General features: G+C 36.2%; 1 protein-coding gene across 1 annotated transcript; it reads right to left on the bottom strand.

The window, feature by feature from the left end:
• Positions 1-1,555: 1,555 nt before the first annotated feature.
• CYP7A1 (cytochrome P450 family 7 subfamily A member 1) lies at positions 1,556-10,489 on the bottom strand. The gene is made up of 6 exons (XM_004435724.3): positions 10,382-10,489; positions 8,558-8,798; positions 7,086-7,663; positions 4,898-5,028; positions 3,064-3,239; positions 1,556-2,478 (listed from the first exon to the last, which is right to left on the bottom strand). The coding sequence occupies exons 1-6, from the start codon at positions 10,459-10,461 to the stop codon at positions 2,179-2,181; spliced, it is 1,506 nt and encodes a 501-aa protein (XP_004435781.1). The 5' UTR covers positions 10,462-10,489; the 3' UTR covers positions 1,556-2,178.
• Positions 10,490-26,493: the final 16,004 nt, after the last annotated feature.

The raw sequence follows: 26,493 nt of genomic DNA, 5'->3' as shown, positions 1-26,493 counted from the left end.
GAAAAAAGTATTTCATATACTAGTGCATTTTTTAAAGTTGTTAATAAAATTATAGAACAAAATAGCCTTTGAGATTGTTATCCAACAGGGATTGGCAAACATCTTCTGTAAAGGACCAGATAGGAAATATTTTAGGCTTTACAACCACATGGTCTCTATTGAACCACTCGGCTCTGCAGTTGTATCATAAGAGCAGTCCTAGACAAGAACACGAATAGGCTGTGCTTGTGTCCCGATAAAACTCTACCTATGGACATGGATGTCTGAATTTCATATAATTTTCATATTATTCTTGTTTCGATTTTTTTCCAACCATTTAAAAATGTAAAGACCATTCTTAGCTTTCAATCTATACAAACAGGTGGATGGCACCTTGGGCCCACAGTTCTGTCAACTGCCCACCCCACTATACAAGATTAAAGATGTGGAAAGATGTATGATGCATTCAGTGACTTATAAAATATGTCAGGAAACCATAATAGAAATTTAGTTTAAAACCATTTGCCATAAAGCAGGATTTTTAAAATCTTGAACGACATCTAAATGAGTTTAATTTTCTTAATATGAAAAATAACCTACATAAGAGATTCCGTGGTAATATTAAATAATAAAATTAAAAATCTTTAATAAATTTTATGAAGTATGGAGGAGTTTTTGAGTGAATGATTATTTTGCTTTTTCTAAGAAATGAATAATGAACAAAATTGCAGCTTATCAGTAGGTGAATGTTTTAAACATTCTAAATACTTAAAAAGTTAAAACACACATTCATACTTTTATTTCTGAAAGGTGAATTATTTCAAAATTATCAAATGTTACAATATTTTCTTAATATTTGTAGTACAAGAAAAAAGCTAAATGTAATTTACATATAAATACATACAGAAATATCCATAAAAATATTATAGCTGATAACTCCAATACTTAAAATATTTTACTAAAGCACTGTTGTACACAGTAGTTAAATGCTATCATATAGCCTTAAATTATTTTTCCTTCACCTACAAGTCATTTAAAGATAAAAAGTATTTAAATAAAACATAATGCCAAGCTGCTTTTAACAAACTCTTTGCATATTTCCTATCCAAAGCTTTTAAATGGTCATTTTCATACAGTTTTAATTTTAAAACATATCACATGAGGGGCTGGCCCTGTGGCTGAGTGGTTAAAGTTCCTTTCTCTCTGCTTCAGTGGCCCGGGTTCGCAGGTTCTGATCCAGGGCTCGGACCTACACCGCTCGTCAGCCATGCTGTGGAGGCAACCCACATACAAAAAATAGAGGAGGATTGGCACAGAGGTTAGCTCAGAGCTAATCTTCCTCAAGCAAAAAAAGAGGAGGATTGGCAATGGATGTTAGCTCAGGGTGAATCTTCCCCACCAAAAGAAAAAAACCAAACATATCACATGAGAGCTACATTCTTTTCATTGATGAATGTTTAGTAATACCAGAGAAACCACCTTCTCTGAAAAAAATCTTCTCAATAATATGGAATCTAAGGAAAATATAGATAAGATATAGCTGAAACCTGTCAAAGACATTAGAGTTTCCAGCAAAAATAAATTGAAACATAAAGGGAAAATACTAAAACCAACTTTAATGATTTCAGGACATCAAGATCATCATTTAAAAGCTCTGAATATTGGGTATAGAGAAAGCTGAGAAACACTTTTTTCTAATTAAAATGCATGATATAATCCCATAAAATATCCTTTGTAACAGACATCTACACCTAAAGAACCCCATATCTAGTCAAAGAATCATGCAGTTTCACTAAAACGTGAATTTGTACCTTTTTTATGATTGTTGGGTGATTTTTATAAAAAAAGCTGTTTCCTTAGGAAAAAAATTTCTGCCAATTGGAATATTTTCATTCTGGAAAAAAAGACTTTTTCCTCTGAAAATAATGAAGTTCAATCTCTGGTTATACGCACATTTACTGACATAGTCAAATGAAAACAAATTATTGTGCTTCTAGGAACTAAATTTTTTCCCTGGCATAGTCTGAGATAGCATCTGGGAACTGTCACCCATATGTCAAGATTCACAAGCAAGCGTCTGTGAACAGAACTGGACCTGCTGTATCGGTTCCACTACCACTAAATGCATCTGTCCAAAGGGATGGATAAGTGTTCTGCAGTCCTGCAACTTTCTAGCATCCTCTATTTCCACCCATATATTCACAAATGTTTGAGTTTATATTTAAACTCGATGTCATTTACTGGTGGTAAAATGCCCAAGCCTGCACGAGACTGGTCCAAAGAGGGACACTTCTCATGGCTCTCTACAAGCTCTAGTTCAAAATAGGAAAGCATCAGAATCAAAAACTGCTTGATTTCCTGGACAGCGAATAATCTTCCAGGACATATTGTAGCTCCTGAACCGAAGGGCATGTAGTAATACTTCATCTTGAGGCCATTACTACAGAAGGTGGTCTTCGTCTTCGCATTTTCATCGAGATAGCGATCATATTTAAAAGTCTACAATAAAAATACAGAGAAAACAAACTTATAAGCTAGTTTTAAAGGAATTTATGTCTTTCTTGACCTGGAAGCTCCAAAAAGTAATTTTCTCTTTTAATGCAATCTACTAGTAATTTAGCAAATACCCCACCTGAATCAGAAAGTGATAAGGGACAGGAGCTTAACGAGAACTGATGGGAATGGGAAAGCTTTCTGATACCTCCTATCCTGCCCAGGTGACTAGTTCCTCAATTACGCAGAACTAGAAAGAAGGGTTCAGATCAGAAACTAGAAGAGTCAGTCTATTAGCCTCTAATTTCCTGGATTTGGGAGCAGGAACATTTTAATGAAAAAGAAAAGCAACAGCTTTATTATCATGATTGCAAATATAATCTAGCAGAGATTATGTGACGACAAATATCAGGAATTAAAAATTCAAGTCATCATCCAGATTTTCCAAAATATAGTGAATATTTGACATAATGAAGGAGACAATCCCTGTAGCTTCAATGATCAAATCAATTCTGCAATGGTAAGTTTCCTTTTTATTGCAATCTGAGTGGACATCACCTGGATACTGAACTTTGATGAACAGTCACTTACCAAAGGCTCTGGGTAGATTTCTGGATCTAAATGCATTAATTGCGGATAAAGGGCTACGATGTCATCTTTGCGAATATTATAGGAACCGTCCGGGAGGTGCAAAGTGAAATCTTCTTTAGCAGTCCGGATGTTCAGGGAGGCACTAGAAAGCCTCAGAGCCTCCTTAATGATACTATCTATATATTTTACAAGGATGAAAAGAGACAAGGGAGAAAGAGAGGGAAGGAAGAACAAATCAAGTACTTAAAGGCCACATAACATAGAGAGTCTGAAATACTTCTAGCAGCCTATAATACAAAGCTGAACAGACTATGGGAAGCTGGCCAGATTAAAATTTCCCAAACTTTTTTCTCTTACCACTATGCTGTGATCAATGATTCAGTTGTATCTGAATGTATCTTATTAATCTGAGATAATAATAATAATCTTTTGATAAAGATATAATCTTCTTGGGGGCCGGCCCCATGGTGTAGCGGTTAAGCGTGTGCGCTCCGCTGCTGGCGGCCCAGGTTCAGATCTCGGGCGCACACCGAGGCACCACTTGTCAGGCCATGCTGTGGCGGAGTCCCATATAAAGTGGAGAAAAATAGGCACAGATGTTAGCCCAGGGCCAGTCTTCCTCAGCAAAAAAGAGGAGGATTGGCATGGATGTTAGCTCAGGGCTGATCTTCCTCACACACACATACACACAAAAAGATATAATCTTCTTGGTCATCAATGGGGAATAGACGTTCATAATATTATGGAAAAATAATCTTGTTTCTACATAACATTAGCCATCTAATACAAATGGAAAAAAATTAGTAAATCACTTTTATGTGAATTATTCAACGTTTATCACTTTTGAGATTTAATATTCTGATAACACTTTTCTATGGAAATATTTTTCCAGATGTTTAATGCAGCTTCAATTCAGTGTTTACAAGAACCCATTTTTATCAGTACACTATCTAATGTTGTATAATAATGCCCTGCTGCCTGGTAAAGATGTAAAGGGATAAAAATAACCACCCTGCTAACGGCTAAAATATACAGGTCTAATGAGAAGGTCCAGCCCAACCTTCCAGCCTCTATCCTTTTTAATTGTCGTGTTTTAGGCGTTCATCACATGATTGTGTGTAAATCATAGCATGTTAGCATTTTATTTTACAAATGAGAAAAGTAAGGCCTCCAAGAGTGAGGTGACATGTCCGAGTTCTCCCATGGTGGGGCAGAGCCCAACATGGAACCTGTCTTCTTGCCACCGCGTCCCTCCCGCTAAGACACACTGCCCCTAAAAGCATACAGTGGTTTGTTTCCTCTAGAGAAAAATAACAAAACCCAAAAGAAAACTCTTTCTTCTTAGAAAAATATAGTACTTCGTATTTCTATAAAATATGGAGAAGCAAAAATAAGAAAAATAAGATAACCTTCAATCCCATCACCCAACCCATGCAGCTAATTGTGGTTTTTTGATGGTACTTTTCCCCCCTTTATTTCATGAGAATGGATTATATGCTCCCATTAACCATAAAATTAGTGGTAAGAGTAATAACAAAGGAGACGGAGTAGACAGTGCAGAGAAGTGGTTGAGAGTGTAGGGTTTAGAGTCCCACACTAACACTGTAACCAGTTCCACCATTTGATCCCAGGCAGTAACTCAACCTCTAGCTGTCAGTTTCCTCACTTGTTATATAGAAATAGTAATAGACCCTAGTCATAGGGTCTATGTGAGGATCAAAGGAGACAACACATGCGAAATACTTAGCATAAGGCTTAGAACAAGTGCGTGCATATAGCTACTGACGATTACCGTTAGTAGGACAGTAAATGAAATATGGTAGAGCAAGCATACCTAGCACTGGCATGTCGTTCAGTTGCTTTTGATTCAAACAAATAGGACTGTCTTCAAAGCTGGCTTTTTGACCAGCATTCTCTAGTGTTTTATTCACTTCTTCAGTAGCTGCTTTCATTGCTTCAGGGCTTCTATTAAAAGTTAAGAGAAAGGAAAAGATGCACAGAAAATAATTTTTTTCTGTACCAAAAGATCTGCAAACAAATAGGCATTTCCCCCTTCTTTTAACTAGGCAGTCAAGATACCAGACAGGGTGAGAAAGAGACCTTCCCATTCATTCATTCATTCATTCATTTATTTATTTATTTATTTATTTATTTATTTTTTGTGAGGAAGACCAGTCCTGAGCTAACATCCAATGCCAGTCCTCCTCTTTTTGCTGAGGAAGATTGACCCTGGGCTAACATCCATGCCCATCTTCCTCTACTTTATATGGGACACCGCCACAGCATGGCTTGACAAGTGGTGCGTTGGTGCACACCGGGGATCCGAACCTGCAAACCCTGGGCCGCCAAAGTGGAGTGAGCACACCTAACCGCTACGCCACCGGGCGGCCCCCCCATTTATTTTTTACTTTATTTCATAATTGTGTTTAAGTCCTTGGATATTAGCCAGAATTATTGCCTTAAAAGGGCATTGTGGGGGAGGCCCGGTGGCATAGTCGTTAAGTTCACACGTTCCTCTTTGGTGGCCCGGGTTCGCAGGTTCAGATCCCAGGCATGGACCTAGACACGACTCATCAAGTCACGCTGTGGCAGGCATCCCACATATAAAGTAGAGGATGGGCACGGATGTTAGCCCGGGGCCAATCTTCCTCAGCAAAAAGAGGAGAATTGGCAACAGATATTAGCTCAGGGCTAAACTTCCTCATAAAAAAAAAAAAGAGGGGCATTGCTACATAGAAGTAAGACTTTGGCCAGACTTTTATAAATAAATGATTCTAATAAGGATTAAATGATAAATTACTCATATATATAGCAACTGAGAAAGAAAATTGCATCTTAGATAATAATTATAAAGTACTGGCTAAATTGCAAGTGGAAATTTAAATTTACTCAAAATTTATACCATGATTTCAGGTAGAATAACAGCTTTTCCATTTAAATTATAATTTACTGTTCTAGCATTTTGGCTTGTAAAGTGAATGCTACTTCATTTCAGCGTGTTGCAGTTTACTGGATCCTCAGTGCCATGGTATGAGATCTACATAGCATAATTGCAATAAATTGAGTCTCAGAAACGTTGGACTGATAAGTATTTATGTGACTATCATAAAATGGGTAGTATTACCTATGATATTAAATTGATGTTGTAACCTTACTATAAATATGTGAATTTATTCTGAACAGAGCTTTTTCAAGTAAAAACTTTGGAAGATATTTAACATTTGAGACAGATTAGTAATGGGTTTTTATATCTGAAATTGTTTTAATACATTTTATATATTAAAGACATAAAATTATCAGCCATCAATGGAAATTTGGCATTCCCAGTCCTACAGAATAGTAATTTTGTGTCTACATGATACTAAACATCCAACTTAACGGGAATAATTCAATAAACCATTTGAATGTCAAATTCCCAAAAAACCAACACTTTGGAAAGAAATTATGTTATGTAAAATATATGTTACATACAGTTTTTTGTTACATACAGTTTTAAAATGCAAAATCTAGCTAAATCTCATCAATAAGAACATATTATGATTGATCCATAGCTATCATAGTTGGTCAAATAAACAGTAAGGCAGAAATTACTAATTGAGTGAAAAAACAAACTTAATAAACAAATGAATAAGGCATAAGCACTGCCCCTTCTCTGTCCATAAGTCAGTAATCACTTAAATATATTTTTATGATGATGAAGACTGGATTCATGGACTTAAGTAGGCATCATGAGGAACAGCCTGGGGTTAAGACCAAAGGCCTGAATCGACCCTGCACCAGAACCTTACCTTCCCTGGGACGGGCTCTGCTCCTAGAAGATGCGTTTACCATCACAGTTGCTGACATTTTAGTGAGAATTCGATGAGCTGACACATGTTAAACACTTAAAAGGGTAAATGTTACATTCTTGATTGACAGCAAGAGACGGTACCACAGACCACGGGTCTTTTTTTTTCTGTTAAAATAGTTGAATTTCTGCTTTCTACTAAAATAAAGAAATAAATGGATAAGTTGCTAGTTACCTCATCATCTGAAATAGGCTCCAGAAAGTCGCGGGAATGGTGTTTGCCTGTGATGCCCAGAGGACAGCAAGGTGAATCTTGGCCTTCTCCATGTCGTCCAAGGTGGAGAGCGTGTAGTTCAGAAACCTGATCACTTCGGAGATGTGGTCTCTCTTTCCCAGGGTCTGGTGTCTCAAGTCCTGCTCCATTTTTTCCCGGGCGTGGTATGCGGTCTTGAACACGCGAATGGGGAGACCTGCTACCAGGGCTGGAAAGATTTTGTCAAATTGTTTGAAGTTGTCAAGGTTATTTAGAATGAGTGCTTTTTGTGCATCTTGCCCTGTAAGATCTCTACCAAAGAAAGTTAAATACCCAGCTTCAAACATCACTCGGTAGCAGAAGGAATACATCCCCTCTGTCACCCAGGCAGGCATCTGTGATTTAGGAACGACTGGAGGTCTTATGGCAAGGTGGAGGTTTTCCATCATGGCTTCTGTAAGGGCATTCAAGGCCTCGCCCTGCAGGGTTCTGATGAAAGTTTTGTTTATGTTTTCCGTGGTATTTCCATCACTTGGGTCAATGCTGCTGTGCCCAAATGCCTGACAGTGAATAAAATGTGTAAGAAAAGAAATTAAACCTGACCCAGTGCTAGCAAATGGATGACAAACAGATGAGATACTTTCATAATTCTCTACCTGTTAAAACAAAAAACGGAAAACAGTCTTCCTACATGCGATTTCACAGCACTTTACAAATAAATGGCCAGATCATACCCTTCCTTTAAGGCCATGTTTAAATCTCAGCTCTACAGTGAAACTTCCATCAACCACTCTAGTTGTCTATTTCTTATTTTTCTTATGCTGCTGCATTTATTTGCATGTTCATTTGGTACTAATGAATAATGTTTTTTAATCATCAGTTCTCTTTCATATTCTTTGTAGATGTATTTTAACCAGACTTTACTTAGAGACAGAGACCATGTCTAATATTTCTTTGCAGAAACTCAGTAAATATTGGTTGTTTTCTCTATAAGAATCTCTTAGATTACATCTAAGTGATGCCAAAATATCTGGACAATTGCTTAACAAAATTAAATAATACTGTGGCATGAGTGCGGAAAATTCATTGAACATTGTTCAATGTTAAGTTTTCACCACATGCACCCCAAGTGTTGCGTAGACATCGTTGGTATGAGTAAGTTTGTACCTATCTTACTCATACAGTGCCATCTGGCTCAGTAAAGTATTTAATTTTTATTTCACCCTCATTAGCTGGTTAAGAAATGGCAAATCTATACCTATTTTGATTTTTAAAATGATTAGTACCAAAAGGTGATGTCTAATTTGATTTCTTATGGTTCTGAGAATCTCCACGTAAGGGTAACTCTCTTCAACATCTCTAAGTCTAAGTACATCAAAATGACTAAGTAGACTGACATATCAAAAAGCAGAAAACAAACAAACGGAATGCTGTATAAATGCAAAACTGGTTACCTTTGCAGAAGTAGTGAAGTGAAATTTTTTCCAATCAAGGTATTTTCCATGGCACAACACTTTGTGGTATGACAAGGGATTTGTGATGAAGTGTACATAGTTTCCCATTAGTTTGCAGGTAAAAACATGACCATGTTTCCTTTGATTTGCTCTGAGGAACTCAAGAGGATTGGCACCAAACTGCAGAGCACATCCCAGATATGGAATCAACCCATTCTCCAGAGGTGGTTCACCCATTTGTCTGTAAGATGCAAATATACGATAGAGATGGAAAATTACACAATGTTTTCTATTTACACCAGGTTTCAAAATTTCTACTACTGACTTCAAACTTCAAAACTCTACAGTTTGTAGATACTTTTTTTGTTGATGGGGCCCTGCTCTTTTACTAAAATAATGGGTTATATTAATCTAGTAACATGATATGTTGGTGAAAATTATTACTAAATCCACCCGTCCATCCATGAATACATTCCACAAACACTTACTGAATGTCCACTATATGCCAGTCACTTTTCCTGATGGTGAGGGTAAAAGGATCAACAAGGCCAATGAGATTCTTGCTCTCAGATTCTTGCTTTCAGAAATGAAACTACATTCTAGTGTTTATATTTTTTCTAAGCATCATTTGCCTAAGTATCTCAAAATGTTTTATTTGATTGTTTTCTTTAAAGATACAGAATATTGAATTACAGATAGGATTGCAGAATTGAAGTTTTCAAAATCTTCATAGTTTAAAGATATTATTTTGTAGTGATACTTGAAGAGAAGAAGAATCTCATTTGAGAAGTTAGCTTGTTATAAAATGAAATTAAGTAAGATAAGTATTGACAGGATCATCAATTGTAATTCAATGCTATTTTAAATGTTTTTATTACAGAATATAAACATTTATTTTCCAACATAAAACTATCCTGCTTGGTAGCATAACACAGCACAAAATAATTATTTTTATTTTCTTAGTTCAAAGATAAGCAGTTTGATTAAAACTAGAAACTATCATGCCTGAATTAAAATATCTTAAAGGACAAAAAAAACTTGTAAAAGATAGACAACACATAGCAATCTACATGGTTGAAGACGTGCTGTGGGTAGTTTATCTTTTGGAGATGGAGATGATAGAGAATATTTACATACCCACTCCCCTTCAAATACTCTGAGATCAGAAGTTAAATAAACTATGGCTAAGTGTCTGACTCTATTTGTATTTCCTGTATTCTTGAACTAATTATAAATAAATGACATATACAAATAAAAGTAATGCACATACTTAGCAGTTTCCCAATTCACTATGGTTGATTATCACTAATAAGAAAAAAGTAATAGAATGATCAATGCACACTCTGTGGTTTTGTCCATACTTAGGCTGAGTCTATACAATGCACAAGAACTAGCAGAAAAGGGAACATTTATTTAGTCAGAGCATCTATTTAATCCACATGATAAAAAGAAATTCTTTCCATTGAAGATCCCTGTTACCACTTATATCCCTATTAATCCAGACTTCTTTATATACACACCTAAACATACACAGATATCTTATAAAATTTCTGTCAATTATGTTTAACAAGTGTGCACATTTTTGCATAATCATTAGTATGTTAATACTAAAAGGGAAACACTGTCATCATATCTTTTGTTAGATATAATAAAAAAGATACCACTTTTAAAATTTAAATTACATTTTAAATATTTTAATTTAAAAAAAGAAGAAAATGCTGGTGTATATAAGTACAGAAAACCAAATTTATTGTATAACAATGAAAGTAAAAGAACATTAAATGAATGAACTAAAATGCAATTTAAAGATAAAACTTTCCTTACCTTCTCCTCATTCCAAGAATAAGCCATAAACAGCAGCCCACTGCTATAACAATCCCCCAGATCAAAGATATGGTCATCATTTTGCAAATCGAATGCAAAACTTCTAAGGAGGAGAATCTGCAATTAGAAAGGGAAGGATGTCATGGAACAGAGACGCCAGCTAGACTTCTTATATATGGTGAGATCCTACACTTGAGTGACCAAAGCAAACAATTAACCATTTGTTCATCCTATTAGAAAAAAAATTAACTGGCCTTGAACTAAGTCCACAGGTATTAGAAGAGTTTCCAAAACAATCAGAGACCTTCAATACTTGATAAGTTGAAGGTTTCTCAAACATATGTTGACTTAACATTCAGACCTGGGAGCGATAGCTAATATTACAAGTTTAGTATGTTTATAAAAAGAACAAATAAACCTGTTCTGGATGAACATTTCAAATAGAGATGTAAAATATAATAATTAAAGAAAAATAAGCATAAATTATCATCAAGCTAATGATTTGATCCTGTTGTCTTTTGAAGAAGAAATCAATTTAAATGATTTATAAGAGATACAGTGGTCAAGTTCAAAGGAAAGAGAACTGGGTGAAATGTTTCTGTTGCTTCGTGTTTCAGTGCTTTTACTAAATCATAGATATTTTACTATATATAGTAACACATTACTTACCTAACATCCTGAAGAAAGAAAAGTATCCCACACATAAATACATATTCCAATTAAATAGTTTATTTTAAGCATCAAAACTTTATCGACCATTTTTTCAAATTATAAAAATGTTTATTAATTTTTATAATTGTTAAAGTAATACAATTTCATTTCAAACAATTTAAGACTAACTGAAACATATCTTGGTAGAAAGTGAGAGTCAATTCATAATTTACCTCCCCTACTAGTCCCACTCAGAGGTAACAACTGCTAACTGTTTGGTATATATCTTTCCAAACTTTATTTCTATGCACAAATATATATTAATTGAGCACCTGTTGCGTGCTAAGAACTCTTCAAAGGTATTCTGGTTACAGGCATTAACAAGATAGACAGATTCCCTATCTAATGGAGACTCTATTTCAGTAGAGAGACAGATAATAACATATGTGTTATGAATAAAATAAAACAGGTGTAGAGAGCTCTTGGGGGATGAGAGCAACTTTAGATGTGGTGATCAGGGAAGGGTTCTCTCAGGAGGTGACATCTGAGATCTGAATGACAAGAAGGGATTAGCCAAGTGAAAATCAGAAAGAGAATTCCAGGAAGAGGGAGCACCAAATGCAAAGGTCCTCAGTCAAGGATGAACTTGGTAAATCTAAGAATCAGAGAGAAGGTAAGAGAGATCAGAGCAGAGTGAATGAGGGGAAACTTGGTTAAGATATAAAGACAAAAATGCAAGGTCATATATAGAGATGGTTTAGAGTAGCGAGAGAGAGATTTTGGAAGGCAACAGTTCAAAATACTATCTTCAGCTATGTAGATTGCTATGTGTTGTCAAATTGACAAGTGAGCTTAAGAGTCTGGAGCTATGGAGAAAAGCCAGGGTTGGGATAGAAACCTCAAGCCAAAAGACTTTATAAGATCACCTAGGGAGACAATTTTTGTTGATAGTGCCATCAAATTGATTCTGACTCCTAGTGACCCTGTGTACAGCAGGGCGGAACCCTGCCAGGTCTTTTTGTGTCATCCTCGCACCCTCTGCCACTATATCAGACAATGGTCCGCTGCTATTCATAGGGTTTTCATGGCCACTTTTTTTTTGGAAGTGGGTGGCCAGGTCCTTTTTCCTAGTCTGTCTTAGTCTGGAAGCTCCACTGAAACCTGTCCACCATGGGTGACCCTGCTGGTATTTAAAATACTGGTGGCATAGCTTTCAACATCACAGCAAAATGCAGCTGCCACAGTATGACAACCAACAGATGGGTAGTGTGGTTCCTGGAAATGATCCTGGGCTGTGGCAGTGAGAGCACCAAATCTTAACCACTAGACCACCAGGGCTGGCCAGGGAAACAATAAACCCTGAGGAAAGAAAAGAATCCAACACAAGGCCACAGAGCCTATTAATATCAAATCATTCCATTTATTGAGGTCAGTCAGAGAGCGGGAGGGTCAGGAGATGGATAAGGAAAAACCAGGAAGAATACCAAGAGAATATGGTGTCACAGGAAGCAAGAGGAGAATGCATTTGAAGAAAGATGACTGATTAACTATATTACATGCCACTTTGAGGTCAAGTAAGATGACAAAGAAATGGTCACTGGATTTGACAACATGGAGATAGTTGGTGAGTCACACATAAACACACACACAAAGATGGGGTTATATTCAAGACTTTTTTTTTTTTACATAGCATTTAAAAATGAACACCATACTGTGGACATTTCTTATGACAATACATATACGTGTATTTTATGTATGTATATGTATATATCTCTTCATTTTTAATGTGTGTATAGTCTTCCATTGACTAAATGTACTATAATTTAGTTAATTGATTCCCTACTGATGGACATTTGGTTTGGTTCCAGTTTTTAGCTAAAGAACCCATAGATACATTTCATGCTTTTTTGCCTCCTTAAACAGAGATCGCAAATCTTTGTTTTGCATGATTTATGATCATAATTATTAATATCAATCATTGTATGGAAGGACATAGATTTCTCAATTTGTTTAGGTTTTTTAGAGCTTGGTGCACATTAAATATATTTAGACTGATGTTCTTTTTATTTTTTTGAATTACTATTTCTGTTTTCTATATGACTTATTAAAAGTTAAACCTTTACAGGGGCTGTCACAGCAGGATTATGACAGTTAGAGAAAACACCAATTTAATATCCAAACAATTTTTAACCCTTTAGAGTCATCCCTCAAACAAACAAATTAAAAAACCCTAAACATGTAAAGGAAAGGATACATGGGACCCCTAACTATCTGTGCAACTTCCTGCAAAGCTATAATTTTGTCAAAATTAAAGATTTTCAAAATGATGAAGGGGAAATACATGCTCAACCCCAGGAAAACTTCCTTTAGTCTTGTCTTCTCCATCCCTTGTCAGAGCACCGCAAACTCCTTTCAAATATAGCCTGGTGAGTGTTTCTCTCACGTTCGTTTACCCTGATCTGTTCTTTTTACTCCCTCACTTACTATCCCTCTTCTATACAACGAAAGCCCAGGAAACACACACACCCGGTTTCCTTTAGTGGGCTGAGGAAAAGCAGAAACTTGAATATTCATATTCATATTTTTTTCTTGTTACATATGATTTATGTCTTCCTTCTGAGGATGTCACTTCTTGCTGCTGTCACATGTTCACAAATGGCATCTATCACACCCCTAATATGCTGCTTCTAATCTGGTGAGTGGGAATTTGGATGCTTGTTACAGTTGCCAAAACTATTAATAGGCTGCAAGGAAATACTTAAAAGATTTCCTAATGAGTCAAGTGCATCAAGTTTCGTGCATGGATTTTATGACATCTCAGTATGTTTAGCATAGTGCTTAGAGTATCAGGTACTAAATAAATGCTAGCTGAGTTGGAAAGTCTTTTGCTTGCTTTTTAATTCTCTGCTGTGTTTCGAATTCTAAGTTTTCTCCCCCCCCACACACACACACATTGAGCACACACTACATGTGTCAGGCACTGCATCAACACTGGGGACGCAGCAGTAAACAAGGAAGCCGTGAGCCCTGCACCTGTGGAGTTCCCACTGCAGCAGGGTACGAGTAAGTGCCCAGATGCAGAAAGGAGTAGGTTTTAATTGCCATAAGACCTAGCATAATAAATGGAGCCTATCTAAACTCGCTAATCCCTCCATAGCCTGCCAATTTCCTCTCTATTTGTAGAGAGTAGTGTAAAGTACACTTACTCACGTGCAGAAGAAAGTTTCTGGGCCTCAGAGAACATAGGGCCCAAGTCCAATACCCCGTCCTCGTGAACAGATATATACAAGACAAGGAAACTCAAACTAGAGGAACAGAAAGTAAAAAGAACAACTAAAGCTATCAGCTTATGTAAACTGATGGCCCATACAAGTGGTTTCTACTAACAAATGCAGTAAACATAGTTTACATAGAACTCACACATCAGTGATTGCTTCAAATAAAATGAACTGTGAATGTGGTCATACAATCGAGTCTAACCATTTTTTTCCTGAATTTACAAGTCAAACCAACTCTCTACAGTGGAACGGAGATTGCCTCAATTAATGCAATGCTTTGCATTTTCCAGGAGCATCACAGAACTCCCAAGAATCAAGACTGCACATCAGGTTCCTAATTCAGGCCAAGTCAGTGCGAGACCAAAGAGGAATGGGCCGGTGAGGTCTTATTATGATTAATTGGGGGCTCTCATAATAAGCTCTTAGGAAATATGTCTATTCACATTTGAGCCATGTCTTCAATTTATTTTACGGAAAAAAAAAAAACCAGTTATGTTATGGCAGATACAGAATATTTAATTCTCAAATATAGTTTTGAATCTTAAACACACGCCGTGTAGGTTGTAAATGCCTAATGTATCTACATGCATTCCCTGAACAAATACAATTTCACAGGACTAGAGAATAAGAACAAGTTGATAAGTTTTATTTCAGAGAATCATAATAATTTTTACATTAGTTTTGACGTTTTCACTTTTTAAAAACTTTTGACATATGTTTTCCTACTCGAATGAAATAATGACCTCAGGTAGGGCAGGTATTTTAGCTATTTTAAAGATGAGGTAACGCAGACGTGAAGGTTTAGTGGCTAATGTCGCATAGCTTGAGATAGCTCAAATGGTCAATGGATTGGAGGCTGCTATTAAATCTAGGTTTGCATTTTGGCTCTGCCATTGACTAAGTATATACCTTTGAAAAAGATGTTATTCTCTCAAATCTTTATTTTCGTATCTGTAAAATGGGGATGATTATAGTGCATGACTCATAATATAGATGTTGAGATGAAACAAGACAGTGTGTGTAAATGTTTAGTTTAGGGCTTGGCACAATCTTTGCTCAAAAATGTTTGTTGTAATTATTAAATGGTAAATCCGGGATGCAACCCCAGATTTTCCTGAATTGAAGCTCAGCATTGCTCCTTTACAGCTCAGAACCTCACAAGAAGTTCAGTGGAACCAAAGGGCACCTGACTACAGATTTAGGAAAGGGTAAGTATACCACCTACATGTTCAAATATAAAGTTGATTCAACAAACATGTTCTGAACACCAAATATATGGAAGGCACTGTTATTTAATGAGAGAGAGAAGAATAGATCATTCAGCAAATATTTATTTCATGCATTTGATTCATTCATTCATATTAACTTAGCACCTACTTTGTGCAAGGCACTTTTTAGGTCCTGAAGATACAGAGGTAGACAAGACAGGTGAAGTCTTTGTCCTCAAGGGAACACAGCCAATCAACAGGAGGACAAATCCACTGTTTGATTTCTGATAAAGAAAGCAGCATTTCTATTATCAGAAAAGGTCAGGCAATGCATCAGAGTTTTGTGCCAAGATCTTCACATGCTTGCCTCATTTAATCTACATGGTAGGACTATGAGATGGACACTGTTGCCTCTATTTATAGATCACTTTATGCTGTGAAGCTCTGGCTCCAAGCCCCAGTGCAGTCCCTGTTATGCTATGCTGTATCACAGGGAGGACTCTTTTCACCGAAGTTAAAGGCAGGCCTGAGGATCTAGAATCCAAGAAGGCTAAGTGGCTCCTTTGCTTTTATGATAAGTCTCAACTTAATCTGCACCTTCTGGAGCTTAATCCAGGAAGCTCAACTGGACAGTGAAAAGAAGCGAGAGTGGTGTTTCCTTGAAATCATGGGGCCCAACCAACCTTACCAGGAGGTTAAGAGAGCTCAGGAAGAGAGGAAAGGAAAGAACAGCCAGGGGAGAGAAGGACAGCTGAGACTTTTCTACTTTTTACTTATTATGAATAGCGCTGCTATGAACATTCACGTTCAAGTTTTTGTGTGAACACGTTTTAAATTTCTTTGGTATTTAGCTAAGAGTGGATTTGCTGGGTCATATGGTAACTCAATGTTTAACTGTTTGAAGAACTGCCAAACTGTTTTCCAAACTGGCTGCACCATTTTACATTCCCACCAGGAACATATGAAGGTCCCAATTTCTCCATGTCCTTGTTAACACTTGTTATTGTCTGTCTGTTTTGATTATAGCCATCCTAGTGGGTGTGAAGTAACATCTTATTGTAGTTTTGATTTGCATTTCCCTTATGACTAATGACGTTGAGCATCTTGTTCTGTGATTATTGGCCCTTTGTAAATCTTCTTTGGAAAACGTCTATTCTAATCCTTTGGTCATTTTTTAACTGGGTTATTTCTCTTTTTATAGTTCAGTTGTAAGAATTCTTTCCACATTCTGAACACTATACTGTTATCAGATATGATTTTCAAATATTTCCTCCCATTCTGTGGTGGTCTTTTCAATTTCTCAATAATGTCTTTAGATGTACAAAGATTTTTATTTTTGATGAAGTCCAATTTGTCTATGTTTTTATTGGTAACTTATACTTTCGGTGTCATAGCTAAGAAACATTGCCTAATCCAAGGTCGTGAAGACATCACCTATGTTTTCTCCTAAGGGTTTTATAGTTTTAGCTCTTATATGTAGGTCTTTGATCCATTTTGTGTTAATTTTTGTATATGGTATGAGGTAGGAGATTCAACCTTACTCTTTCACATGTGAATATCCAGTTGTCCCAGCACCACGTGTAGGAAAGAATGTTCGTTCCCATTGAAATCTCTTGGCACCCTTGCTGAAAACCAATTGATCATAGATGTAAAAGTTTACTTTTGGACTCTCAATTCTATATTCTATTGATCTCCATGTCTATCCTTACACCAGCACCACATAGTATTGATTACTGTAGGCTTGTAGTAAGTTTTGAAATCAGGAAGTGTGAGTCCTCCCACTTTGTTCTTTTTCAAGATTGTTTTGGATATTCTGGACCTCTTACATTTCCATATGATTTTTAGAAGTATGTTGTAAATTTCTGCAAAAAAAAAAAAAGGAAAGCTGGGATTTTGACATAGATTTCATTTACTCTGAAGATCAAGTTGGAGAGTATTGTCATCTTAACAACATTAAATCTTCTGATCCATGACCATGGGATGTCTTTCCATTTATTTAGATCTTTTTAATTTCTTTCAATGACGTTTTGTAGTTTTCAGTATACAAGTCTTACACTCTTTTTGTTAAATTTATTCCTAGGTTATTTTATTCTTATTGTTGCTATTGTGAAGAGAATTGTTTTCTTAATTTTATTTACAGATTGTTCACTGTTAGTGTTTAGAAATAAACCAATTTTTGAATGTTTATTTTGCATTCTGTAACTTTGTTGAACTTGTTTATTAGTTCTAAGAGGTTTTTTTGTGGATTCTTTAGGATTTTCAGTACACAAGATCATATCTTCTGAAAATAGAGGTAGTTTCCTTTCAAGTAGGTATGTTTTTATTTATTTTTCTTGCCCAACTGCCCTGGATATAACTTCCAGCACACTGTTGAATAGAAATGGCAAGAGCAGATGTCCTTGTCTTCTTTCTGATCTTAGAGGAAAAATTTTTAGTCTCTCACCATGAAGCATGATGTTAGCTGTGGGTTTTTTGTAGATACTCTTTATCATGTTGAGGTAGTGCCTTTCTATTTCTAGTTTTTTTAGTGTTTTTATCATGAAAGAGTGTTGGACTTTTGTTAAACGTTTTTTCCTGCACTATTGAGATAATCATGTGGTTTTTGTCCTTATTGTATTAGTATGTTGTATTTCATTGATTGATTTTTGTCTGTTGAACCATGCTTGCATTCCTGGGATAAATCACACTTGGTAATGGTGCATAGTGCTTTTTATATGTTGCTATATTCAGTTTGCTAGTATTTTGTTGAGGATTTTTGCATCTATATTCATAAAGAATATTGGTTTGTAGTTTATTTTACTCAGAATATTTTATCTGATTTTGGTATCAGATAATACCGGATCCATAGAATGAGTTGGGAAGTGATGCTTCCTTGTCTAGTTTTTGGAGAATTTGCAAAGAATTTGTCTTATTTCTTCTTTAAATGTTTGGTAAAACTCACCAGTGAAGCTATCCAGTTCTGCACTTTTCTTTGTAGGAATTTTTTTAAATTTCAACTTTAGTATTTTCTTGTTATAGATCTATTCAGATTTTCTATTTCTTCTAGAGTCAGTTTTGACAGCTTGCGTCTTTCAGGAATGTGTCCATTTAATCTAGGTTATGTGATTTGTTTGCACACAATTGCTCTTAGTATTCCCTTATTTTTCTTTTTTATTTCGGTAATGTTGGTAGTAATGTCCCCTCTTTTATTCTTCATTTTGGTAATTTGAGTCTTCTCTCTCTTTCTCTCTCTTTTTTTGATCAGTATAGCTAAAGGTTTGTCAATTTTGTTGACCTTTTCAAAGAACCAATTTTAGTTTTGTTAATAGTATCTATTGTTTTTCTGTTCTCAATTTCATTTATTTCTACTCTGATTTTTATTATTTCCTTCCTGCTGCTTGCTTTGGGTTTACCATGCTCTCATTCTTCTAGGTTCTTATTATGGAAGATTGGGTTATTAATTTAAGATCTTTCTCTTTTATTTAACATAGGCAGTTATAAGTTTTCCTCTAAGCACCACTTTTACTGCATTAATTTTTGGTATGTTGTGTTTTTCATTTCATTCATCTCAAAGTATTTTCTACTTTCCTTCATGTTTTCTTCTTTGATCCATTGGTTATTTAGGAGTGTGTTATTTAATTTCCACATATTTGTGAATTTCCAAAATTTCTCTGTTATTGAATTCTAATTTGATTTCATCATGAGTAGAGAACATACTTTGTATAATTTCAGTCTTTTAAATTTATTACCACTTGTTTTATGTTCTAACATATATCTGTCCTACAGAATGTTCCATGTGTACTTGAGAAGACTTTGTATTCTGCTGTTGTTTTATGGAGTGTTCTATATATGTCTATTAAGTCTAGTTTGCTTATAATATTGTTCAAGTCTTCTAGTTCCCTGTTGGCTTGCTATCTAGTTGTTCTATCTATTATTGAAAGTTAGGTATTAAAGCGTCTAACTATTATTGTTGAATTGCCTATTTCTCCCTTAAATTCTGTCAGTTTTGATTTATGTATTTGGCACTCTATTCTTAGGTGCATCTATATTTATGATTATTATAATTTCTTGATGGATCAACCCTTTTATCATGCTAGAATGTCTCTAGCAATAATTTTGTCTTACATTTACTTGATTTTTCTCCTATTAAAGTGCATTTGTACAAGGTATTAAATATATTCCAACCACAGCACAAACCAGAAGGTAATATGAAAATAAGTTAAATTTTGGTTGTTTTAGAGTTCATTTATTATGTTTTTCCCTAATGTACAAAAATATTTGTGCTAGAAATCTAGTTCAGTCATGTTTAAAGAAGTCAATGTTTATATCGCCCTCTAGTGGACAGCCATGTACACTGACATTTCCTCTGTAGTTAAATGCAAGGAAGCGACCAAATGCTCGCTGATAGAACCATGAACTAGAATCCTAGAAAGCACTGTATAACCCAACTCATAGAAACAGAGCTCAGTCTCCCACCCCACATCTTGGATCCAGGAAAACCTGGAGCTGTGGAAGTCTCCATTTTGTTGTTGCAAGCCAAAGCCTGGTATTTAGAACGCAAGACAGCAAGACCATTAAGTGGGGACCCTGGAAAAGCTCCAAACCCTGAGATACCAGAATTAGTTCACTTGAGTTTTTCTGTTTTCATAGCACATGGAGGAAGATGAGAAACCCGGCAGTGGGTCAGACTGCCAGTCACAGCTGCTGCTTGACTCACACTGACCATATGATTGTTTTGCCAAGCCATGGTACTGGATCTATGTGTAATGTTTTCCTCATCTGATTGCCTTCAAAATTTTTCCTTTAACTTTGGTTCTCAGCAGTTTGACAATGCTATTTTTTGTTTTTTTCCCCCCAAGAATCTGTGGCTTCTATTCTTTCATTGATTTTGGAAAATCCTTGGACATCATCTCTTCAAATATTCTTCTACCCCTCTCTCCCTCTCCTCTTGTAATTACCTTTATGTTAGTTTGTTATTATCCCACAGTTGTTTTTTTTCTCTTTGTGTGCCAGTTTGTATGATACCTATTGACTTATTTTCAAGCCCACTGATTCCTTCTTCTGTAGTTTCTAGGCTACCAGTAAGCTTATTGAAGAAATTCTTCATCTCTGATCTCATGTTCATATTTCTAGCATTTCCACTTGACCGTTTTATGGTTTCCATCTTTATAATGAAATTCTCCATCTGTTAATGTCCATTGTCCATTTATTCCACTAGATATTTTAACATTTTAATCATGGTTATTTTAAATTCCCTGCCTGTCATTTCTAACATCTTGGTCATCTCTGAGTCTGGATCTGTTGAATGCTTTATTTTTTGAAGATAGATTGATTTTTCTTACTTTTTATAGAATCCATGTATGATGAGATTTAAGTTCATCTATGTGACCTAGCAGGAAATAAAAACTCACCATGAGAGAAGAGAGAATCTGTACCGGGACTCTGGTTCAATAGGAAGTCTTGGGTGATTCTGATCAAAAGCTGAGTCTGGTTGAATATGCAACTGAGGTAGAAAGGACCTCTGAAACCAGGCTCCTAGATAAAGCAGCCAGAATAACTAAGTGTGTGAATATAAAAAATTTTAAAAGCCACAAAGTAAAATATCAAGTCTAAGACTCCCTGCCGCCTCCAGAGAGATTCAGACAAGTAGCAACATCCCAACAGGGATATCTCTGGCTGTATGGAACCAGGTGTTGTTTGTTTGTTTGTTTTTTAACTAACAGATTTCATTTTTTAGGACAGGTGTAGGTTTACCAAAATACTGAACAGAAAGTACAGAGAATTCACATATACCCCATCCCCAAACAGCTTCCCTATTATTAACATCTTGCATTGACATGGTATATTTGTTACAATTGATGAACCAATACAGATACATTGTTATTAACTAAAGTCTGTAGTTTACAATGGGATTCACACTTTGTGTTGCACAGTTTAACGGGTTTTGATGAATGCATAATATATACCCACCATTACAGAATCATATAGAATAGTCTCACTGCCCTAGAAATCCCCCATGCTCCCGCTCCACCTATTCATTACTCCCTGTCTGACAAATGCCTGACAACCACTGATCTTTTACATGCCTATAGTTTTCCCTTTTCCAGAATGTCATAGAGTTGGAATCATACAGTATGCAGCCTTTTAAGCCTTGCAAGATCTTTCACTTACAATATGCACTTAAGGTTCCTCTGTGTTTGCATGGCTCATTTCTTTTTATCGCTGAATGATATTCCCTTATATGGATGTTGTGATGGTTAATTTTATCTATCAACTTGACTGGGTCATGTGGTGCCAGATACTTGGTTGAACATTATTCTGGGTGTGTCTGGATGAGATTAACATTTGAATCAATAGACTGAATATAGCAGATGGCCTTCCGCAATGTGGGCAGGTCTTGTCCAATCCATTTAAACCAGAATAGAACAAAAGGCTGAGCAAGAGAGGATTCACTCTCTTTGTCTGAGGGTCTTCAACCTGGGACATCAGTCTTCTCTCGTCTTAGAACTCAGACTGGAACTTACATCATAAGCTCTCCTGGTTCTCAGGTCTTTGGACTGCAGATCTTGAGAATGTTCAGTCTCCATAACTGAATGAGTCAATTCCTTATAATAAATCTCTTTATACTTTGTATATATATAAATCTCTTTATAAACATATAAAGCAGATATTTATTTGGGCAATTAGATATGTGTGTATATCTATCTGTGTGTGTGTGTGAATATACATGTGACAGGTGACACGAGTGGAGCCATATTAAAATAGAGCCAGAGCAGCCATTTCAGAGGAATTGCCTTGCATGTCTTGTTTTCTTTATCTTCCAAACCGGACCAAACCTCCAAGATTCCAAGAAGTCAGCAAAGACAAGAATATCCTGTCTGTTAAGGACTGATGAGGTTGGATTTTACTCATGATTGAATCTCAAGCCAATCAAGGAAGTACAAACCTGGCCTTATCTCATCCAGCACCAAGGAGCTCTTCTTTAATACAACTCACCTCATTCTCCCTTTTTCCCATAAAAACCCTAGGGCCCTCTCCTGTAATCAGAACATATTTGGGGTTTCTACCTGAATCTGTGTCTCCCAAATTGCAATTCTAATTGCCCAAATAAGTATCTGCTGTTTGAATTGTTGTGAGTTTGTCCTCAGTTGACATTTCTTGGCATAGTTGGCAAGATCCAGAGCAAGGGCGCTGGACCCCCAGCACCATCCTGGACACATGGAAGGTACCTCCCAGACCTTGTTCTCTGACATTTTCCACCAGTCTCGGAGTTCCAGCGATAAGTTCTCCTGAATCCGATCCTCCTATTTTCAGTTGAGGTTCAGACCAGATTTTATTTGGGCAGATGAACTGGCTTTGTCCTCACTCCTTTGGAGGGGAGGATTCTGTCCTGACCTTAACAGGCAGAGGATTCAGGTTTAAGAACATTTTCTGGTGAGTGTTATTATAGTTTTCACTTTATTCAAGTGGCCACATTCTCTTACAATTTGAAGTTCAGCTGTTCTTATAACCAGTGCAGACCTCTTAATTTCTCCTGTTATCCAAATGAGGGTCTTCTGACTTCAAAGATAAGAGACATTGCTCCTTCCGACCCTTTTTGGACTGTTTCTAGGTGACTAGAAACCTAGCGGAAGTATCGGGACTCTGTCCATGATGTGCAGCTGTCTCACAGGGCCTCCTAACAGAAGAACATACCCCATTCCTGGGTCAGAAGGAACTTCATAATCTCATATGGAAGGTACACATAAAGGATTGGTCATCCTAGTACCACGAGCAACCTGACACCACTCAGTGCTCAGGAATCTCTGAGAAACGTAAGAGAGAGACCAACGGCAGCCCATTGGTGATGCTTTGGGAAGTGGTCTTCACAAGCAGCACATACCTGACCCAGAACATATACCCTCCAGCCTTGAACAGTCCTCTCTAAACTAGGGGGAACAATTGTTCTAGAACAACCATAAATGATCAACATCCCTCAGGAACTCCAGCTGGTTTTATATTTAAGAACTACAGTCCTTCCTCTTGTAAATCTTTGTCCCAGTTGACTGATAACACCAAAGATGATTTAATATTACAGTGGCCACTTTGGGGCTCCTTTGAGCTTCCAAAACTTGTCCTTTTGGGCACTAGATTTGAGAACCATGGAACAGACCAATTAAATGCAATCTTTAATTTCTAAAGAGTCAAGTGCACCAACTTCTGGCACAGCTGCTTAAAAACTATGGTCTCAGGAGCTGTAAATATTTACCAAAAAACCCCAGCAAGATATTACTAAGCTTGTTTTGTATCTTGAAAGCTTGGCTTGGTAACTGTAGGGTTGGGAGCCAAAATATGGTCAGACAGAAATGTGGGTTGCACCCCATTTGTGGCCAGATATGGCTGGGCAGAAATGTGAGTTAAACTCCATTTGGAGCTAGGGGCCTAACAAACTGCCAGTCTCAGGAGAATTACATTGGCCATTAGAAGGAACATTCCAATTAGATAAACTCATTTAAGAAGTGCACTTAAAAGCAAAGGCTTCAAAATTCCAAAATAGCCTTATTGAAAATTTCATTGCACAAAGGTTATTAAAAAGTAAGATATAAGATATACCTAAAAGAAAAGACTATACAAAAGTCCAGTAACTTAATGGCTTTACCGACATTCCCATATCTACATTTGAAGGAGAGCCCTGTATGGTCCCCTCCCACAGTTAACGAGACTCTGAGAGATTTTCTGGTAAATGGCTATGTTATTCCCTTAAACAGTCAAGGGGAAACTAAAATTAAAAATTAATAGAGTTGTTTAATACTGCCAGAAGTAATTACTATTTGTCTTGGCAGAAACCTGACAAGATATTTAAAAGGATTTAGTAACTTATGATCATAAATTTGACTAAAACGGATGCTGATATTTGGGGCCTGATTGGAATGGTTTTTGTTTTTGTTTTTTTTTGTTTTAGGCCTTCTTCCATAAATTAAAATAAAACTATGTACCCAGAGGGAAAGAAGTAAATTAGGGATAATGTAGTTGGACTGGCCAATCAACCCATGATGTCATTTAAGTTACAAGCCAATTTCTTTTTTTCTTTTTTTGTAAGGAAGATCAGCACTGAGCTAACATCTGATGCCAATCCTCCTCTTTTTGCTGAGGAAGATTGGCCCTGAGCTAACGTCCGTGTCCATCTTCCTCTACTTTATATGGGACACCGCCACAGCATGGCTCTACAAGCAGCGCATCAGCACGTGCCCGGGATCTGAGCACATCGGTGCGTGCCCAGCGAACCCTGGGCCGCTGCAGCGGAGCGTGCACACTTAACTGCTTGCGCCACTGGGCCAGCCCCCACAACCCAACTTCTGAGGAATTGAGAGCAACTGTCCTTATCTTAAAAATCTTTGCAAAACAAGAAATGCAGCTCTAGAGGCAGACAGATTTCACCCACTCCCTTTCAGAAATCCCAGAAACCTTCCCTATTTATTTCAAAAAGCTTGTGACATCTCCAGGAACTGTTATTTAGACTATCAGCAATTCCTAAGACTAAAGGAAAAAAAGAGTAAACAGCTATAGAAGCATGCTTGCCCCAAATCTAGCATCTTAAGTGTCTTCTCCACAAATATTAGTAGAAAAAAGCTTTAGTCGTCTAACCTTAATTTATTCCATCTGCGAGAAACTAAATTTGGATCAAACTATTCTTTCATAACTAGTGAGCTTTGTATTACTGTAACTGATACATGGCAGTAATTTTAAAATAATAGCTATGGAGTATCTATGTACGTGTGTCTATATATATATGTATGTTATGTGATATTTTTCTACCTCCAGATGGTATCATTTCTAAAAGAACTCTATTTAATTGGCTTAAAGTAAGCACTTGTATAAATTATTTCTAAATATAATAGAAATTAACCCAAATAAATTTTATATGATCTAGGAAAATATTTGATATTAAAACTAACTTGTTTGTTGTCTTTAGAGTTCTAAGCATTAAATATAAAGCTTCTGTTCTCTGTAGGTTTGCCAAAAGCCAAAACAAATTCATATTATCTCTGTTAAAAAATTTTGCAGCAAAAAAAAATATTGATGTCTTACTTTGTCTAATGGCTCATGAAATTTTCATCGATAATCTAATTATGAATGTTAAGAACAAATAAATTATATAGATGTTAATTAAATAAGAATTTTTAGATGTAATAATTATATTTTATAGTATGTGTACATAAAAATAACTTCAAAATTTTTGGTAACTTGAAATGTTAGAATTTTTCTAAGTTAAATGATAGAAATTTATTGAATATTTAAATCATTTCCAAATAAGACAAAATTTTAGACATTAATTACTAAACAGTTTCATCTACCTTTGGCTTCTTACTACAGAAAAACCAAAAAGAATTGGGTTTATTAATAAACATGTTTTGTGCCACACTGAGAAATTTTCTATGAGAAAGCATGTTTCTAGAAAGTATTTATGTCTGCCAATCCACAGAATGCTAATGTAAAAGAATAAGGGAAATATCTCTGTATACGAGAAAAGTAAGTTGTATGTTTTCAGTAAAGAAGGTATAAAGAATGAAAATATTTTTGTTTGTTTTGTTAAGAAAGTAAATTTGTTTTAAAGTAAATTTGGTTATGGGACGAGGCCGGCCCCGTGGCTTAGTGGTTAAGTGCGCACGCTCCGCTGCTGGCAGCCTGGGTTTGGATCCCGGGCGTGCACTGACGCACCGCTTCTCTGGCCATGCTGAGGCCACGTCCCACATATAGCAACTAGAAGGATGTGCAACTATGACATACAACTATCTACTGGGGCTTTGGGGGGGGGAATAAATAAAAATAAAATCTTAAAAAAAAATTGGTTATGGGAAAGGGGAAAGTACTTATTATCCTAAGGAAAGGCTAGGAAGGATGGAAGGCATGGGACAAATTCTGAATGTAAAAAGGAAAGTTATAGAAGGTTTGTGGGAGAGGAACCCTGAGAAAAGAGTTTTGTGTGTGGTGAAGTTGGTTAAGATCAAAATGAATT

This window comes from Ceratotherium simum, chromosome 31, assembly GCF_057802395.1.
Source record: "Ceratotherium simum simum isolate JZ-2026a chromosome 31, ASM5780239v1, whole genome shotgun sequence".
Taxonomy (NCBI): domain Eukaryota; kingdom Metazoa; phylum Chordata; class Mammalia; order Perissodactyla; family Rhinocerotidae; genus Ceratotherium; species Ceratotherium simum.
Note: the sequence above shows the minus strand (reverse complement) of the source record. Positions and strands in the feature narration are given on the sequence as shown.